General features: G+C 54.3%; 1 protein-coding gene across 1 annotated transcript in view; it reads left to right on the top strand.

Annotated features, from left to right (window-relative positions):
- The first annotated feature begins 7,718 nt into the window (after window positions 1-7,718).
- The window catches only part of LOC142488360 (uncharacterized), a 49,593-nt gene continuing 36,832 nt past the window's right edge, over window positions 7,719-20,479 (top strand). The window contains exons 1-2 of the mRNA XM_075588791.1: window positions 7,719-7,968; window positions 13,261-13,380. Coding sequence (XP_075444906.1) covers window positions 13,362-13,380 — 19 coding nt within the window. The 5' untranslated portion in view covers window positions 7,719-7,968; window positions 13,261-13,361. The remainder of the gene's footprint in view (window positions 7,969-13,260; window positions 13,381-20,479) is intronic.

Here is a 20,479-nt window from a genome sequence, read left to right as displayed (position 1 = left end):
GGAAGTGTCACAGTGATTGGGGGTGTCAGGGTGTGCGGGGAAGTGTCACAGTGATTGGGGGTGTCAGTGTGTGTGCGGGGAAGTGTCACAGTGATTGGGGGTGTCAGGGTGTGCGGGGAAGTGTCACAGTGATTGGGGGTGTGAGTGTGTGCGGGGAAGTGTCACAGTGATTGGGGGTGTCAGTGTGTGCGCGGGGAAGTGTCACAGTGATTGGGGGTGTCAGTGTGTGGGGAAGTGTCACAGTGATTGGGGGTGTCAGGGTGTGCGGGGAAGTGTCACAGTGATTGGGGGTGTCAGTGTGTGTGCGGGGAAGTGTCACAGTGATTGGGGGTGTCAGGGTGTGCGGGGAAGTGTCACAGTGATTGGGGGTGTGAGTGTGTGCGGGGAAGTGTCACAGTGATTGGGGGTGTCAGTGTGTGCGGGGAAGTATCACAGTGATTGGGGGTGTCAGTGTGTGTGTGGGGAAGTGTCACAGTGATTGGGGGTGTCAGGGTGTGCGGGGAAGTGTCACAGTGATTGGGGGTGTCAGTGTGTGTGTGGGGAAGTGTCACAGTGATTGGGGGTGTCAGTGTGTGTGCGGGGAAGTGTCACAGTGATTGGGGGTGTCAGTGTGTGTGCGGGGAAGTGTCACAGTGATTGGGGGTGTCAGGGTGTGCGGGGAAGTGTCACAGTGATTGGGGGTGTCAGTGTGTGTGCGGGGAAGTGTCACAGTGATTGGGGGTGTCAGTGTGTGTGGGGAAGTGTCACAGTGATTGGGGGTGTCAGTGTGTGCGGGGAAGTATCACAGTGATTGGGGATGTCAGTGTGTGTGCGGGGAAGTGTCACAGTGATTGGGGGTGTCAGTGTGTGTGCGGGGAAGTGTCACAGTGATTGGGGGTGTCAGGGTGTGCGGGGAAGTGTCACAGTGATTGGGGGTGTCAGTGTGCACGGGGAAGTGTCACAGTGATTGGGGGTGTCAGTGTGTGCGCGGGGAAGTGTCACAGTGATTGGGGGTGTCAGTGTGTGTGTGGGAAGTGTCACAGTGATTGGGGGAGTCAGTGTGTGCGGGGAAGTATCACAGTGATTGGGGGTGTCAGTGTGTGTGGGGAAGTGTCACAGTGATTGGGGGTGTCAGTGTGTGCGGGGAAGTGTCACAGTGATTGGGGGTGTCAGGGTGTGTGCGGGGAAGTGTCACAGTGATTGGGGATGTCAGTGTGTGCGCGGGGAAGTGTCACAGTGATTGGGGGTGTCAGTGTGCGCGGGGAAGTGTCACAGTGATTGGGGGTGTCAGGGTGTGCGGGGAAGTGTCACAGTGATTGGGGGTATCAGGGTGTGCGGGGAAGTGTCACAGTGATTGGGGGTGTCAGTGTGTGCGCGGGGAAGTGTCACAGTGATTGGGGGTGTCAGTGTGCGCGGGGAAGTGTCACAGTGATTGGGGGTGTCAGGGTGTGCGGGGAAGTGTCACAGTGATTGGGGGTATCAGGGTGTGCGGGGAAGTGTCACAGTGATTGGGGGTATCAGGGTGTGCGGGGAAGTGTCACAGGGATTGGGGGTATCAGGGTGTGCGGGGAAGTGTCACAGTGATTGGGGGTGTCAGTGTGTGCGGGGAAGTGTCACAGTGATTGGGGGTGTCAGGGTGTGCGGGGAAGTGTCACAGGGATTGGGGGTGTCAGTGTGTGCGGGGAAGTGTCACAGTGATTGGGGGTGTCAGTGTGTGCGGGAAGTGTCACAGTGATTGGGGGTGTCAGTGTGTGCGCGGGGAAGTGTCACAGTGATTGGGGGTGTCAGTGTGTGTGCGGGGAAGTGTCACAGTGATTGGGGGTGTCAGTGTGTGTGCGGGGAAGTGTCACAGTGATTGGGGGAGTCAGGGTGTGCGGGAAGTGTCACAGTGATTGGGGGTGTCAGTGTGTGCGGGAAGTGTCACAGTGATTGGGGGTGTCAGTGTGCGCGGGGAAGTGTCACAGTGATTGGGGGTGTCAGTGTGTGTGCGGGGAAGTGTCACAGTGATTGGGGGTGTCAGTGTGTGCGCGGGGAAGTGTCACAGTGATTGGGGGTGTCAGTGTGTGCGCGGGGAAGTGTCACAGTTATTGGGGGTGTCAGGGTGCGCGGGGAAGTGTCACAGTGATTGGGGGTGTCAGTGTGTGGGAAGTGTCACAGTGATTGGGGGTGTCAGTGTGTGTGTGGGGAAGTGTCACAGTGATTGGGGGTGTCAGTGTGTGCGGGGAAGTGTCACAGTGATTGGGGGTGTCAGTGTGTGTGTGGGAAGTGTCACAGTGATTGGGGGTGTCAGGGTGTGTGCGGGGAAGTGTCACAGTGATTGGGGGTGTCAGGGTGTGTGCGGGGAAGTGTCACAGTGATTGGGGGTGTCAGTGTGTGCGGGGAAGTGTCACAGTGATTGGGGGTGTCAGTGTGTGCGCGGGGAAGTGTCACAGTGATTGGGGGTGTCAGTGTGTGTGTGGGGAAGTGTCACAGTGATTGGGGGTGTCAGGGTGTGTGCGGGGAAGTGTCACAGTGATTGGGGGGGAAGTGTCACAGTGATTGGGGGTGTCAGTGTGTGCGCGGGGAAGTGTCACAGTGATTGGGGGTGTCAGTGTGTGCGGGGAAGTGTCACAGTGATTGGGGGTGTCAGTGTGTGCGGGGAAGTGTCACAGTGTTTGGGGGTGTCAGTGTGTGTGCGGGGAAGTGTCACAGTGATTGGGGGTGTCAGTGTGTGCGGGGAAGTGTCACAGTGATTGGGGGTGTCAGTGTGTGTGCGGGGAAGTGTCACAGTGATTGGGGGTGTCAGTGTGTGCGGGGAAGTGTCACAGTGATTGGGGGTGTCAGGGTGCGGGGAAGTGTCACAGTGATTGGGGGTGTCAGTGTGCGTGCGGGGAAGTGTCACAGTGATTGTGGGTGTCAGGGTGTGCGGGGAAGTGTCACAGTGATTGGGGGAGTCAGGGTGTGTGGGGAAGTGTCACAGTGACTGGGGGAGTCAGTGTGTGCGGGGAAGTGTCACAGTGATTGGGGGTGTCAGTGTGTGTGTGGGGAAGTGTCACAGTGATTGGGGGTGTCAGTGTGTGCGGGGAGGTGTCACAGTGATTGGGGGTGTCAGTGTGTGTGTGGGAAGTGTCACAGTGATTGGGGGTGTCAGGGTGTGCGGGGAAGTGTCACAGTGATTGGGGGTGTCAGTGTGTGTGCGTGGGGAAGTGTCACAGTGATTGGGGGTGTCAGTGTGTGCGCGGGGAAGTGTCACAGTGTTTGGGGGCGTCAGTGTGTGTGCGGGGAAGTGTCACAGTGATTGGGGGTGTCAGGGTGTGTGGGGAAGTGTCACAGTGATTGGGGGTGTCAGTGTGTGTGCGGGGAAGTGTCACAGTGATTGGGGGTGTCAGGGTGTGCGGGGAAGTGTCACAGTAATTGGGGGTGTCAGGGTGTGCGGGGATGTGTCACAGTGACTGGGGGAGTCAGTGTGTGCGGGGAAGTGTCACAGTGATTGGGGGTGTCAGTGTGTGTGCGGGGAAGTGTCACAGTGATTGGGGGTGTCAGGGTGTGCGGGGAAGTGTCACAGTGATTGTGGGTGTCAGGGTGTGTGGGGAAGTGTCACAGTGATTGGGGGTGTCAGTGTGTGCGGGAAGTGTCACAGTGATTGGGGGTGTCAGTGTGTGTGTGGGGAAGTGTCACAGTGATTGGGGGAGTCAGTGTGTGTGTGGGGGGAAGTGTCACAGTGATTGGGGGTGTCAGTGTGTGTGCGGGGAAGTGTCACAGTGATTGGGGGTGTCAGTGTGTGTGGGGGAAGTGTCACAGTGATTGTGGGTGTCAGGGTGTGTGGGGAAGTGTCACAGTGATTGGGGGTGTCAGTGTGTGTGCGGGGAAGTGTCACAGTGATTGGGGGTGTCAGGGTGTGCGGGGAAGTGTCACAGTAATTGGGGGTGTCAGGGTGTGCGGGGATGTGTCACAGTGACTGGGGGAGTCAGTGTGTGCGGGGAAGTGTCACAGTGATTGGGGGTGTCAGTGTGTGTGCGGGGAAGTGTCACAGTGATTGGGGGTGTCAGTGTGTGTGCGGGGAAGTGTCACAGTGATTGGGGGTGTCAGTGTGCACGGGGAAGTGTCACAGTGATTGGGGGTGTCAGTGTGTGTGGGGAAGTGTCACAGGGATTGGGGGTGTCAGTGTGTGCGGGGAAGTGTCACAGGGATTGGGGGTGTCAGTGTGTGCGGGGAAGTGTCACAGGGATTGGGGGTGTCAGTGTGTGCGGGGAAGTGTCACAGGGATTGGGGGTGTCAGTGTGTGTGGGAAGTGTCACAGTGATTGGGGGTGTCAGTGTGTGTGTGCGGGGATGTGTCACAGTGATTGGGGGAGTCAGTGTGCGGGGAAGTGTCACAGTGATTGGGGGTGTCAGTGTGTGCGGGGAAGTGTCACAGTGATTGGGGGTGTCAGTGTGTGCGGGAAGTGTCACAGTGATTGGGGGTGTCAGTGTGTGTGGGGAAGTGTCACAGTGATTGGGGGTGTCAGTGTGTGCGGGAAGTGTCACAGTGATTGGGGGTGTCAGGGTGTGCGCGGGGAAGTATCACAGTGATTGGGGGTGTCAGTGTGTGCGCGGGGAAGTGTCACAGTGATTGGGGGTGTCAGTGTGCACGGGGAAGTGTCACAGTGATTGGGGGTGTCAGTGTGTGTGCGGGGAAGTGTCACAGTGATTGGGGGTTTCAGGGTGTGTGCGGGGAAGTGTCACAGTGATTGGGGGTGTCAGTGTGCACGGGGAAGTGTCACAGTGATTGGGGGAGTCAGTGTGTGCGGGGAAGTGTCACAGGGATTGGGGGTGTCAGTGTGTGCGGGGAAGTGTCACAGGGATTGGGGGTGTCAGTGTGTGCGCGGGGAAGTGTCACAGTGATTGGGGGTGTCAGTGTGTGCGGGGAAGTGTCACAGTGATTGGGGGTGTCAGTGTGTGCGGGAAGTGTCACAGTGATTGGGGGTGTCAGTGTGTGCGCGGGGAAGTGTCACAGTGTTTGGGGGTGTCAGTGTGTGCGGGGAAGTGTCACAGTGATTGGGGGTGTCAGGGTGTGCGGGGAAGTGTCACAGTGATTGGGGGTTTCAGGGTGTGTGCGGGGAAGTGTCACAGTGATTGGGGGTGTCAGTGTGTGCGGGGAAGTGTCACAGTGATTGGGGGTGTCAGTGTGTGCGGGGAAGTGTCACAGTGATTGGGGGTGTCAGTGTGTGTGGGGAAGTGTCACAGTGATTGGGGGTGTCAGTGTGTGCGCGGGGAAGTGTCACAGTGATTGGGGGTGTCAGTGTGTGGGGAAGTGTCACAGTGATTGGGGGTGTCAGTGTGTGTGGGGAAGTGTCACAGTGATTGGGGGTTTCAGGGTGCGCGGGGAAGTGTCACAGTGATTGGGGGTGTCAGTGTGTGCGCGGGGAAGTGTCACAGTGATTGGGGGTGTCAGGGTGTGTGCGGGGAAGTGTCACAGTGATTGGGGGATGTCAGGTTGTGCGGGGAAGTGTCACAGTGATTGGGGGTGTCAGTTTGTGCGGGGAAGTGTCACAGTGATTGGGGGTGTCAGGGTGTGCGCGGGGAAGTATCACAGTGATTGGGGGTGTCAGGGTGTGCGGGGAAGTGTCACAGTGATTGGGGGTGTCAGTGTGTGTGGGGAAGTGTCACAGTGATTGGGGGTGTCAGGGTGTGCGGGGAAGTGTCACAGTGATTGGGGGTGTCAGGGTGTGCGGGGAAGTGTCACAGTGATTGGGGGTGTCAGTGTGTGTGGGGAAGTGTCACAGTGATTGGGGGTGTCAGGGTGTGCGGGGAAGTGTCACAGTGATTGGGGGTGTCAGTGTGTGCGGGGAAGTGTCACAGTGATTGGGGGTGTCAGGGTGTGCGGGGAAGTGTCACAGTGATTGGGGGTGTCAGTGTGTGTGGGGAAGTGTCACAGTGATTGGGGGTGTCAGTGTGTGTGGGGAAGTGTCACAGTGATTGGGGGTGTCAGGGTGTGCGGGGAAGTGTCACAGTGATTGGGGGTGTCAGTGTGTGTGGGGAAGTGTCACAGTGATTGGGGGTGTCAGTGTGTGTGGGGAAGTGTCACAGTGATTGGGGGTGTCAGTGTGTGTGCGGGGAAGTGTCACAGTGATTGGGGGTGTCAGGGTGTGGGAAGTGTCACAGTGATTGGGGGTGTCAGGGTGTGCGGGGAAGTGTCACAGTGATTGGGGGTGTCAGTGTGTGTGGGGAAGTGTCACAGTGATTGGGGGTGTCAGTGAGTGTGCGGGGAAGTGTCACAGTGATTGGGGGTGTCAGTGTGTGGGAAGTGTCACAGTGATTGGGGGTGTCAGTGTGTGTGGGAAGTGTCACAGTGATTGGGGGTGTCAGTGTGTATGCGGGGAAGTGTCACAGTGATTGGGGGTGTCAGGGTGTGCGGGGAAGTGTCACAGTGATTGGGGGAGTCAGTGTGTGCGGGGAAGTGTCACAGTGATTGGGGGTGTCAGTGTGTGCGGGGAAGTGTCACAGTGATTGGGGGTGTCAGTGTGTGGGAAGTGTCACAGTGATTGGGGGTGTCAGTGTGTGCGGGGAAGTATCACAGTGATTGGGGGTGTCAGTGTGTGTGGGGAAGTGTCACAGTGACTGGGGGTGTCAGTGTGTGCGGGAAGTGTCACAGTGATTGGGGGTGTCAGGGTGTGTGCGGGGAAGTGTCACAGTGATTGGGGGTGTCAGGGTGTGTGCGGGGAAGTGTCACAGTGATTGTGGGTGTCAGGGTGTGTGCGGGGAAGTGTCACAGTGCGCGGCCTTACAATTCCCATACACATATATTGGGTGCACCTGTTCATGAAATAATAATAATAATGTGTACATTGCATGTGTAACAACCTGTTCATTGAATGTAACTATGTATTATTTGTCTTCATAACTCAGTGCCAAGGACATGCATGAACGGGAGAGGTCACTGTGTCACTGTGTCACTGTGTCACTGTGTCACTGTGTCACTGTGTCACTGTGTCACTGTGTCACTGTACAGGGAGACGTTAATATACATGTCTCCAGGGAGACCTTCGCTGATTGGCTGAATGTTATTGCGTGGGCGTTGGTGCCGCATGGACTTCTGGGAATTGTAGTTCTGCTTTTGGGCAAATATTATAGAGAGGAATGAGACCAGGACCACAACTCCCAGAATTCTGTGCCAGGGAGGAGAGGGAAGGTAAAGGCCTGGCATATAATTTAACGCTGCTAGAGAGGCAAAAGTTACACTCTCCTATATCTGAGGGGCTCAGCTTAACCTCTTCAATACCAGCTGCTGTGTTACTAAAGATCAGACTTTCACAGAGCCCCATCCTCTGTCTGCACCAATCACAGGAGAGCAGCTAAAGACTCCGCCCCCATCCTCTGTCTGCACCAATCACAGGAGAGCAGCTAAAGACTCCGCCCCATCTGGCTGCATCAATCACAGGAGAGCAGCTAAAGACTCCGCCCCCATCTGTCTGCACCAATCACAGGAGAGCAGATAAAGACTCCGCCCCCATCGTCTTTCTGCACCAATCACATGAGAGCAGCTAAAGACTCCGCCCCATCCGCTGTCTGCACCAATCACAGGAGAGCAGCTAAAGACCCCGCCCTCATCCCTGTGCACTAATCACAGGAGAGCATCTAAAGACACCGCCCTTTCCTTTGTCTGCACCAATCACAGGAGAGCAGCTAAAGGCACCGCCTCTTCCTTTGTCTGCACCAATCACAGGAGAGAAGCTAAAGACACCGCCCCCATCCCTTTGCACCAATCACAGGAGAGCAGCTAAATTCCCACACTGCTCATCTCATACATGTGTTCCTACATGGGAAAGAGACATCCAGCAAGGAGCAGAGAGACAGCCCAGGGGAGAGACACCTTCCAGCAAGGAGTAGAGAGACAGCCCAGGGGAGAGACACCTCCCAGCAAGGAGCAGAGAGTGACAGCCCAGGGGAGAGACACCTCCCAGCAAGGAGCAGAGAGAGACAGCCCAGGGGAGAGACACCTCCCAGCAAGGAGCATTGAGAGACAGCCCAGGTGAGAGACACCTCCCAGCAAGGAGCTGAGAGACAGCACAGGGGAGAGACAACCCCTAGCAAGGAGCATAGAGAGACAGCCCAGTAGAGAGACCCCTCCCAGCAAGGAGCAGAGAGAGAGACAGCCCAGTAGAGAGACCCCTCCCGGCAAGGAGCAGAGAGAGAGAGAGACAGCCCAGTAGAGAGACACCTCCCGGCAAGGAGCAGAGAGAGAGACAGCCCAGTAGAGAGACACCTCCCGGCAAGGAGCAGAGAGAGAGACAGCCCAGTAGAGAGACACCTCCCGGCAAGGAGCAGAGAGAGAGACAGCCCAGTAGAGAGACACCTCCCAGCAAGGAGCAGAGAGAGAGACAGCCCAGTAGAGAGACACCTCCCAGCAAGGAGCAGAGAGAGAGACAGCCCAGTAGAGAGACACCTCCCGGCAAGGAGCAAAGAGAGAGACAGCCCAGTGGAGAGACACCTCCCAGCAAGGAGCAGAGAGAGAGACAGCCCAGTGGAGAGACACCTCCCAGCAAGGAGCAGAGAGAGAGACAGCCCAGTGGAGAGACACCTCCCGGCAAGGAGAATAGAGAGACAGCCCAGTGGAGAGACACCTCCCGGCAAGGAGAATAGAGAGACAGCCCAGGGGAGAGACACCTCCCAGCAAGGAGAATAGAGAAACAGCCCAGGGGAGATAAGCACAATCTGGAGCCCAGAGGTATCATTAGTTGCTATTACAGGGACAGTCCCACCTAGGGCACAGATAAGCAAATCACGGTTATTAAAAACACACCATACTCCATTTCTGAACTCTGCCGGCCTGGTTCTGAACTCTGCGGGCCTGGTTCTGAACTCTGCGGGCCTGGTTCTGAACTCTGCGGGCCTGATTCTGAACTCTGCGGGCCTGGTTCTGAACTCTGCGGGCCTGGTTCTGAACTCTGCGGGCCTGGTTCTGAACTCTGCGGGCCTGGTTCTGAACTCTGCCGGCCTGGTTCTGAACTCTGCCGGCCTGGTTCTGAACTCTGCCGGCCTGGTTCTGAACTCTGCCGGCCTGGTTCTGAACTCTGCCGGCCTGGTTCTGAACTCTGCCGGCCTGGTTCTGAACTCTGCCGGCCTGGTTGAATTTCTTTGTGGGCCGGCGGCTGTCGGGAAATTAGCCTCTGAGATTATAGACAACCACAGGTCAACATCTCGGGCCCCGAGCCAGCTTTGCATGAACAGACCGCTTTTGGCAGAATTCCTCGTCATATTAAAACCAAGTTAAACCGCCAGAGCTCCTGTAAGCTTCTAAAATGATATCCATGTGGTTAAATAGGGCATGACATTATTGCTGTGGTTTTTTTCCCCTAGCATAAATACAAAAGGCTTGAAGTCAAAGTTAAATGATCTTGGGGGAACTTTTTTCTCTCCACCCTTAATCCTTCCCCCAAATCGCTTATCACCCCTTAACCACCCTTCTTTACTTCAGATAATAAAAGTTGCGTCCCTAACTGGGTATAAAGGAGATAGAGAAGTTGCGCCAAAGGAGGTATCCTACTGTTCGATACGTGACCTTTAGTCCTTCACACAATGCAGTTCCGCTGCCCGAGTCTCTCAGAGGTGATTCGCCAACCTCTGTATAATTGTGTAGAAGGGAAAAGGGAGGGATCCTCAGGCGCGTTGTTCTGCTTGTGGCTCCAGGACATATATAAACGTAGAAAATAAAAGAGAGAGGGGGACCACAATGAGGAAAAATTCAACATACATAGATATCTTGATTCTTCTTCATTTAAGGGGGAAATAATGAATATTCAGTAAGGGAGGAGACACTCACATTAGGTGTCTGATCTTGGTCAGATGACTACTCCTCTGGGTGGAGGGTGGGTTGGGGGTGAGGGGAAGCCCCCTGATGACTCCTCAGAGAATAGGGAAAAGGGAAAAAAATATAGTGTAATAACGTTTATTATCATACAGAAAAATAGAGATTAAAAACTCACAAGCGGCCAAATATTATTGGCATAGGGAGGAGATAGATCCAGACTCCACAGAGCGTCCCTTTCAGCGATGGGTTGTCATGTGTAGACTGGTTTCCAGTTGGTAGTGTCTTTTGGGTAGTGCGTAGAGTTCAGCAAGCGGCAGGGAAGGTTTCCAAACGCCCGTGCACGAGCTGGGTCCTCCTCCGTCTGCTTTCTTCTCTGCGCACACCTTACACAGCACTGTTCCGTCGCACATGCGCTCCCGGCGAGATGCTGGCCAAAATTGGAAATTCAACTTTCTCACTATGGTGGCCTGTGATGACCAAAAACCGTCAGACGCGTTTCGCATTAGCTTCCTCAGTGACGTAGGGTATACAACAAAAAATAGACAAAGATGCCCCAAGCTACTTCCAATGTGACAAAAATACACCGTGCAATACCTATATATATGCTGTTGAAAAAGGGTCATTTAGTTCAACCCTTTGGCCAAAGCATCTTAAGCCTGTTGCCACTTACAAGGCATGACCATTAGCAGGTCCTAACACTACCTGAGTTACAATTCTTATTTACCCGTACAATTACAGGAAGAATGATCTGCATGGATCTGTCGGTAGCATTACCAGAGGGGTTCTCTTCTCCTTTTTTTGCTTCCTCTAGCTGCAATTAACCAGCTCCCTGCTGGACTCAGTCAGATAAAGGCTTCCTATTTAGACCGGGGTTACGGCCCTGTCACAGATAGTTAAAACCGTTCGCCCCAACCTCCCCTTTATTTATTTGTAATAGTTTTTGGACCCCACAGGAGGGTGGCTCACTGACCAAAGGCCACCAGTGCGGACCCATAAATGTGCTGCAAGGACACGCCGCCCCTGGCTAAAGGCCATTGGGCATTTCTGCACATCCAATGCGACAAACCATACAGTTAATTTCCGTTTCTTTTCTACTCGGAAGCACTGGGGCTTCTTTGTTCCCTTTTGGTTTCTTAATAATAAATGGGACGTTTGAAGCATTGATCTGTATTTACAAAAATCACGTTTGCTTTATACAGAGGGACAGTCCTACAACCTTATGACCTCCAAGCTGCCCAGTTCGTACAGAGGACGCGGGCATCTACCTGCTGTGTGTTATTGTGGGTTTTACTGGTTCTTTATGCATACATCATACTGTGCTGTGGAATTGCAGGGTGTTCCTGCCAGGTACAAAGAGGCGGAATGTGAGAAACAGGCGGTCACGGAGAAGGAAGAAAATGAGGAGGGTGGGGAGGTATGAAACCCCCCTATTTAATGTGGGGTCAGGTGAGGGGACGTTACTGCGCTGGTTACTCTGCATTACCCACTTCTCACCGTATCAAATAGGAAAGGGAGGCAGTGTCAGTGTGCAGCAGGACTGCGGGACCCGAGAGAGAATCGGGAGCTTTTATCAAAGAGTCTGCTGTGAAACTAGAAAAATAAACAGCCATATCTAACACTTGCACAAGTGACCACCGGGGGTCACTATAAGCCCTATAATCTGCACTCTAAGGCCACGTCCATAGAGGGACAGGCCGCGCTGAGCCGTGCGGACGCTCCGCGCTGAGCCCCTGCATCCTCAATGAGGATGTCTTGAGAGGGGGCTCACGCGAGCGTCCGCAGGCGTGCTGAGGCGCTGGATTTTTCAGCCGACAGCCAAGCTGTTTTTCAGCGCGCTATTGGCTGAAAACATCCAATCAGCGCGAAGCAGCGTCAACGGCGTCGTGCTTGTTGATGTCGGTGCGTCGCGGGCAATTGGCCCAGCGACGTCACTGCCCCGCCTCCCGATCGCGGCCGCTGGCTCGCCACCATGGGCATGAAATCGCTCATGCTTGATTAGGTAAGCATCAGCGTCCGCGCGGCTCAGCGCTGCTCCGCATTCTATGGACGCAGCCTAAAGTTACAACATCCAATTATAGACGTAGTAGGTAGATGGGTATAATATAATGTCATGCGTCATGCACCAGGAAGAGACGCTCTGTTTACATGGGGTCTGAAGATAAGGTAGTATAGCGCTGGACATAGACATATATACTTGCTTTCTCTCCCTGACCATACCTACGTGGATACACGGGTAATAACGTTATAGTACCATATTGATGTGATCTGTACGTATTCCGGTCAGTCTGGTATATCTGTATTCTGAGGAATACCATCTCCTCTAGTTACTAGATATACATGTATTTATACATATATCCATTTGTGTCTTTTGCATATAGTCACTAAGTGTGAACATATATGTATATGGAAACACCATTTCCATTGGAGAGAAATCTTTCTATGTCCTTAATATGCGCCATGTTAGGTGGTTATAACTATCATCAAGGTAATTAATCCTGGGTGTTAAGCTTAACAGTATATCTGTATATACATCCTCCCTCTATACCTTTATATACCTATAGGATAATTATCCATTTGAGCCTAGGTTGTATTTATACACCGGCTCACCCCATGCTCAGCCGTCTCTCCCGCCGGGGATTTTAATATCCTTTGTCTATATGTTTCCTTATTTGTTGTTTTGTTCACATTTTGGTTTAATAAAAATGTTATCATTTTTTTGATTTTAATACCGCCTTTAAGTCTGTTGTTAGGGGTCTTCTGGACCCCCTATTGGTCCTATTAATTATATTATACCCATCTACCTACTACATCTATAATTGGATGTTGTAACTTTAGAGTGCAGGTTATAGGGCTTATAGTGACCCCCGGTGGTCACTTGTTCAAGTGTTAGTCAATTTTTTCCCTATGCACCAAGTTTTTTTATCTATCACTATTAGGTGAGTCACTATTTTCATGTGAAAAATAAACAGCACCAGATTGATCAAATATAAAATCTAATTGGGCGCGGGGGACAGTCTGGTTGGCGGGCGAGGGAGCTGCTTTGTCATTTCTTTCAGATTATTTATTTTTAATCCCATGTTGGATGCTATAACGAGTTGCTGCTGTGTTGCACGTAAGATTTGCAGTAGTATCTGTACGTACATAGACTAGGTGGAGGGGGTTTACACAGTACGTTTTGTAGTGTTCAGTGCGCCTTGTGCGATTGTAAGCTCCTGCACTAAGAGGGCATTGCTATTTTTCTGGCCGTTGATCTGACTCTATACTGCGATTTTAATATAAACTGGTTATGTTGTGACACAATCCGGAAGCCTCTACATTTTGCACTAATATTGAAATGAAGTTCCTGTTTGTGGATGGGCCGTATGTCTTCCTGTACCCCTGTCTTTCTTGCCTCTCTTGGGGTCGTCTTGTGTGAATAATCTTAGGTTTGAAAGCTTGTTCTGTATAATACTGGTTGGTCCAATTTTATAAAGGACCATACGAACGACATTTCTTCTGTTTCTCTTCCTATAGACACAACCTCACATGGGTCTCCGGCAGCACTGTCACCAGCAAATCTAGATCTAGGAGCCTCCTATGTCAGCACAGCCAGAGGAGCGCTGCCCACTGCCAGCATGGACCCGCAGCTGTTAGGTGAGTACAGGAGATCCATTTGCTAATCTTAAAGCAGCGGTCCAAGCTGCCTTTAAACCCCCTCCCATCCCTTTTAATATGTGCATCAATACAAGCAACAAAATAAGTAATTAGCTAAGTTGCCGATCGATCGGCGAAGATTCCGTTCGGGGTTCACTAAATGGCTGCCAGTGCAGCAGAAGAGAACCAAAGATGCTAAGGTCTGTGTGGAAGATCATGTGACTAGGCAGTCACTAGGTTTAATTGGTGCACTGCTGGAGGGAGGGCAGGGCACATAGGGGCGTGGCAGAGCCTGTTTCAGAAGAGGAAGGGGATGTGACTTTGTAAAATGGTTGCTAGAGAAACAACCATTTTATAAAACATTAAAAATGTAATTTCAGAGTTGTTTAAAAAAAAAAAATGGGGTGTGTGCCGTGCACGCGCTTTATAAGTGAAACGTCTTTGTGTTTTGTCACTCTCAAAAGTCTTTTATTCCATAAAAATCATTCAAATCAAAATACAATTCCGGTGATAAAACGCACAGAAGTCTGACTTAGAACGCGGACACAAACCCTTTCATTTGTGTGTGTTGTCCAAGCCTGAGTATGTGGATACAGGCGCTGGTGGTGCTGGGTGGCTCTGCGCATGCATCGGTACCGGCGTGGAGCTGACCGCCTCTGAGCATGCGAAGGATCGGTTGGGCTGCCGTCTGTGCATGCGCGGGAGGAGTCATCCGTGCTGATGGAGGGAAACGGCTGTGCGGGTTGCTGTTATTTGCCTCTGCGCTTGCTGATCCTGCCGCCCTCTGCGCGTGTGCAGGCAGAGCTGGAGCCCTCTGCCCATGTGGTGGGTATCTGTGCGCCTGCGCTTGTGGAACTGCCTGTCTCTGTGCGTGTGCAGGCAGAGCTGGAGCCCTCTGCGCATGTGGTGGGTATCTGTGCGCCTGCGCTTGTGGAACTGCCTGTCTCTGTGCGTGCGCAGGCAGAGCTGGAGCCCTCTGCGCATGTGGTGGGTATCTGTGCGCCTGCGCTTGTGGAACTGCCTGTCTCTGCGCGTGTGCAGGCAGAGCTGGGGCCCTCTGCCCATGTGGTGGGTATCTGTGCGCCTGCGCTTGTGGAACTGCCTGTCTCTGTGCGTGTGCAGGCAGAGCTGGGGCCCTCTGCGCATGTGGTGGGTATCTGTGCGCCTGCGCTTGTGGAACTGCCTGTCTCTGCGCGTGTGCAGGCAGAGCTGGGGCCCTCTGCGCATGTGGTGGGTATCTGTGCGCCTGCGCTTGTGGAACTGCCTGTCTCTGTGCGTGTGCAGGCAGAGCTGGAGCCCTCTGCCCATGTGGTGGGTATCTGTGCGCCTGCGCTTGTGGAACTGCCTGTCTCTGTGCATGTGCAGGCAGAGCTGGGGCCCTCTGCGCATGTGGTGGGTATCTGTGCGCCTGCGCTTGTGGAACTGCCTGTCTCTGTGCGTGTGCAGGCAGAGCTGGGGCCCTCTGCGCATGTGGTGGGTATCTGTGCGCCTGCGCTTGTGGAACTGCCTGTCTCTGCGCGTGTGCAGGCAGAGCTGGGGCCCTCTGCGCATGTGGTGGGTATCTGTGCGCCTGCGCTTGTGGAACTGCCTGTCTCTGTGCGTGTGCAGGCAGAGCTGGGGCCCTCTGCCCATGTGGTGGGTATCTGTGCGCCTGCGCTTGTGGAACTGCCTGTCTCTGCGCGTGTGCAGGCAGAGCTGGTCCCAACTGCGCATGCGTAGGATCGGGTGGGCTGCCGTCCACTATATTGGTACAGAACTGATTATTATTTAAAAAACAAAAACCCACCCGTAGGATATTGCTGGGTCTGCAGCTTTACCATACTCGCTTAACTCGTAGATCTTTGGGTGACACGCCCAGACATGTGACTTGTTACCTGGTGGTTTTATCCAATCGGATAAGATGTAATTTGCTCTTAAAACATTTTCTGCCAGAGGGACCAGTGAAATATTGCTTTACAACAAGGTATTTATTCCACGGGTGGATACAAATATGTTATTATTGGGAGCTAGACAGAATGTTTAGGAGCCAGAAATTGGGGTTCGGGGCGGGAGGTTGTTGAGCAGGGGAGGCTATGTTTAAGGGATTTGCTGAGCAGGCAGAATGGGGTTTTTTTTTGGGAGGGGGCAGGATGTGTATGTGCGTGGTTTCTCAGGGGCAAGACACAGCGACGCGCACACCGTGCCTGACACGCAAGGGGTGAAGATGTAGTCCCGGGGTGGACGAGGTTCAGTCCTTCCTGCCCAGGGTGAGATCCGTACGCTTCGTTGCAGCAGCTGCACCACGTTCTCTCACAGAGCTGCCAGAAGTTCCCCTCCTTCCTCCTTAACGCTCTTCAGAAACAGACAGAAGTGCGATAGGGAGGAGGGGAACGTCTGACCGCTCTGCGAGAGACTCACTGCGCCACCAACATATGCAGCACAGCCAGCGGTAACATTTTAGGAGACCAGGATTTTTCCATTCCTCTATAATACAATATCAAAGGAGGGAAATCACAAGAAGAGCCCCACTCCCAGCTTTACAGGATGGGTTCTACTTCTTGTTGTCAGGTTTTCCCCATCCCAACATACACACAATACTACTTCTCCCCCCACCCCCAACATACACACAATACTACTTCTCCCCCCACCCCCAACACGCACACAATACTACTTCTCCCCCCACCCCCAACACGCACACAATACTACTTCTCCCCCACCCCCAACACGCACACAATACTACTTCTCCCCCCACCCCCAACACGCACACAATACTACTTCTCCCCCCACCCCCAACACGCACACAATACTACTTCTCCCCCCACCCCCAACACGCACACAATACTACTTCTCCCCCCACCCCCAACACGCACACAGTACTACTTCTCCCCCCACCCCCAACACGCACACAATACTTCTTCTCCCCCCCCCCCCCCCAACACGCACACAATACTACTTCTCCCCCCCCAACACGCACACAATACTACTTCTCCCCCCCCCCAACACGCACACAATACTACTTCTCCCCCCCCAACACGCACACAATACTACTTCTCCCCCCACCCCCAACACACACAAAATACTACTTCTCCCCCCACCCCCAACACGCACGCAATACTACTCTCTCTCCCCCCCCAACACGCACGCAATACTACTTCTCCCCCCCCCAACACGCACGCAATACTACTCTCTCTCCCCCCCCAACACGCACGCAATACTACTTCTCCCCCCCCCAACACGCACACAATACTACTTCTCCCCCCCCCAACACGCACACAATACTACTTCTCCCCCCCCCCAACACGCACACAATACTACTTCTCCCCCCCCCAACACGCACACAATACTACTTCTCCCCCCTCCCAACACGCACACAATACTACTTCCCCCCCCCCCAACACGCACACAATACTACTTCTTCCCCCACCCCCAACACGCACACAATACTACTCTCTCTCCCCCCAACACGCACACAATACTACTCTCTCTCCCCCCAACACGCACGCAATACTACTTCTCCCCCCCCAACACGCACACAATACTACTTCTCCCCCCCCCCCAACACGCACACAATACTACTTCTCCCCCCCCCCAACACGCACACAATACTACTTCTCCCCCCCCAACACGCACACAATACTACTTCTCCCCCCACCCCCCAACACGCACACAATACTACTTCTCCCCCCACCCCCCAACACGCACACAATACTACTTCTCCCCCCCCCCAACACGCACACAATACTACTTCTCCCCCCCCCCAACACGCACACAATACTACTTCTCCCCCCTCCCAACACGCACACAATACTACTTCCCCCCCCCAACACGCACACAATACTACTTCTTCCCCCACCCCCAACACGCACACAATACTACTCTCTCTCCCCCCAACACGCACACAATACTACTCTCTCTCCCCCCAACACGCACGCAATACTACTTCTCCCCCCCCAACACGCACACAATACTACTTCTCCCCCCCCCCAACACGCACACAATACTACTTCTCCCCCCCCCAACACGCACACAATACTACTTCTCCCCCCCCAACACGCACACAATACTACTTCTCCCCCCACCCCCCAACACGCACACAATACTACTTCTCCCCCCACCCCCCAACACGCACACAATACTACTTCTCCCCCCCAACACGCACACAATACTACTTCTCCCCCCCCCAACACGCACACAATACTACCTCTCCCCCCCCCCCAACACGCACACAATACTACTTCTCCCCCCCCCCCCAACACGCACACAATACTACTTCCCCCCCCCCAACACGCACACAATACTACTTCTCCCCCCACCCCCAACACGCACACAATACTACTTCTCCCCCCCCCAACACGCACACAATACTAATTCCTCCCCCCCCCCAACACGCACACAATACTACTTCTCACCCCCCAACACGCACACAATACTACTTCTCCCCCCCCCCCAACACACACACAATACTACTCTCCCCCCACCCCCAACACGCACACAATACTACTTCTCCCCCCCCCCCCAACACGCACACAATACTACTTCTCCCCCCCCCCCAACACGCACACAATACTACTTCTTCCCCCACCCCCAACACGCCCACAATACTACTTCTCCCCCCCCAACACGCACGCAATACTACTTCTCCTCCCCAACACGCACACAATACTACTTCTCCCCCCCCCAACACGCACGCAATACTACTCTCCCCCCCCCCCAACACGCACACAATACTACTCTCACCAAGGCGCACGCAATACTACTCTCCCCCCACCCCCAACACGCACACAATACTACTCTCTCTCCCCCCCCAACACGCACACAATACTACTCTCTCACCAACACGCACACAATACTACTCTCCCCTCACCCCAACACGCACGCAATACTACTCTCCCCCCCCCAACACGCATGCAATACTACTCTCTCACCAACACGCACGCAATACTACTCTCCCCCCCAACACGCACGCAATTCTACTTCTCCCCCCCCCCCAACACGCACGCAATACTACTCTCCCCCCCCACCCAACACGCACGCAATACTACTCTCCCCCCCCAACACGCACGCAATACTACTCTCTCACCAACACGCACGCAATACTACTTCTCCCCCCCCCCCAACACGCACACAATACTACTCTCCCCCCCCCACCCAACACGCACGCAATACTACTCTCCCCCCCACCCAACACGCACGCAATACTACTCTCCCCCCCCCCACCCAACACGCACGCAATACTACTCTCCCCCCCCCCACCCAACACGCACGCAATACTACTCTCCCCCACCCAACACGCACGCAATACTACTCTCCCTCCCACCCAACACGCACGCAATACTACTCTCCCCCCCCAACACGCACGCAATACTACTCTCCCCCCCAACACGCACGCAATACTACTCTCCCTCCCCCCCAACACGCACGCAATACTACTCTCCCTCCCCCCCAACACGCACACAATACTACTTCTCCCCCCCCCCAACACGCACACAATACTACTTCCCCCCCCAACACGCACACAATACTACTTCTCCCCCCCCCCCAACACGCACACAATACTACTTCTCCCCCCCCCCCAACACGCACACAATACTACTTCTCCCCCCCCCAACACGCACACAATACTACTTCTCCCCCCCCCCCCAACACACACACAATACTACTCTCCCCCCACCCCCAACACGCACACAATACTACTTCTCCCCCCCCCCAACACGCACACAATACTACTTCTCCCCCCCCCCCCCCAACATGCACACAATACTACTTCTTCCCCCACCCCCAACACGCCCACAATACTACTTCTCCCCCCCCAACACGCACGCAATACTACTTCTCCTCCCCAACACGCACACAATACTACTTCTCCCCCCCCAACACGCACACAATACTACTCTCTCTCCCCCCCAACACGCACACAATACTACTCCCCCCCCCAACACGCACGCAATACTACTCTCCCCCCCCACCCAACACGCACGCAATACTACTCTCCCCCCACCCAACACGCACGCAATACTACTCTCCCCCCCCAACACGCACGCAATACTACTCTCCCCCCCAACACGCACGCAATACTACTCTCCCTCCCCCCCAACACGCACACAATACTACTTCTCCCCCCCAACACGCACACAATACTACTTCTCCCCCCCCCAACACGCACACAATACTACTTCCCCCCCCCAACACGCACACAATACTACTTCTCCCCCCACCCCCAACACGCACACAATACTACTTCTCCCCCCCCCCAACACGCACACAATACTACTTCTCCCCCAACCCCAACACGCACACAATACTACTTCTCCCCCCCCAACACGCACACAATACTACTTCTCCCCCCCCAACACGCACACAATACTACTTCTCCCCCCCCAACACGCACACAATACTACTCTCTCCCCAACACGCACGCAATACTACTCTCTCACCAACACGCACACAATACTACTTCCCCCCCCCCAACACGCACGCAATACTACTCTCACCAAGACGCACGCAATACTACTCTCCCCCCACCCCCAACACGCACACAATACTACTCTCTCACCAACACGCACGCAATACTACTCTCCCCCCCCCAACACGCACGCAATACTACTCTCCCCCCCCCCAACACGCACACAATACAACTCTCACCAAGGCGCACGCAATACTACTCTCCCCCCACCCCCAACACGCACACAATACTACTCTCTCACCAACACGCACGCAATACTACTCTCCCCCCCACCCCCAACACGCACACAATACTACTCTCTCTCCCCCCCAACACGCACACAATACTACTCTCTCACCAACACGCACACAATACTACTCTCCCCTCACCCCAACACGCACGCAATACTACTCTCCCCCCCCCAACACGCATGCAATACTACTCTCTCACCAACACGCACGCAATACTACTCTCCCCCCCAACACGCACGCAATTCTACTTCTCCCCCCCCCCCAACACGCACGCAATACTACTCTCCCCCCCCACCCAACACGCACGCAATACTACTCTCCCCCCCCAACACGCACGCAATACTACTCTCCCCCCCCCCACCCAACACGCACGCAATACTACTCTCCCCCCCCACCCAACACGCACGCAATACTACTCTCCCCCCAC

Source organism: Ascaphus truei, chromosome 2, assembly GCF_040206685.1.
Source record: "Ascaphus truei isolate aAscTru1 chromosome 2, aAscTru1.hap1, whole genome shotgun sequence".
Taxonomy (NCBI): Eukaryota; Metazoa; Chordata; class Amphibia; order Anura; family Ascaphidae; genus Ascaphus; species Ascaphus truei.
This window is presented reverse-complemented; position numbering and strand designations above follow the sequence as displayed.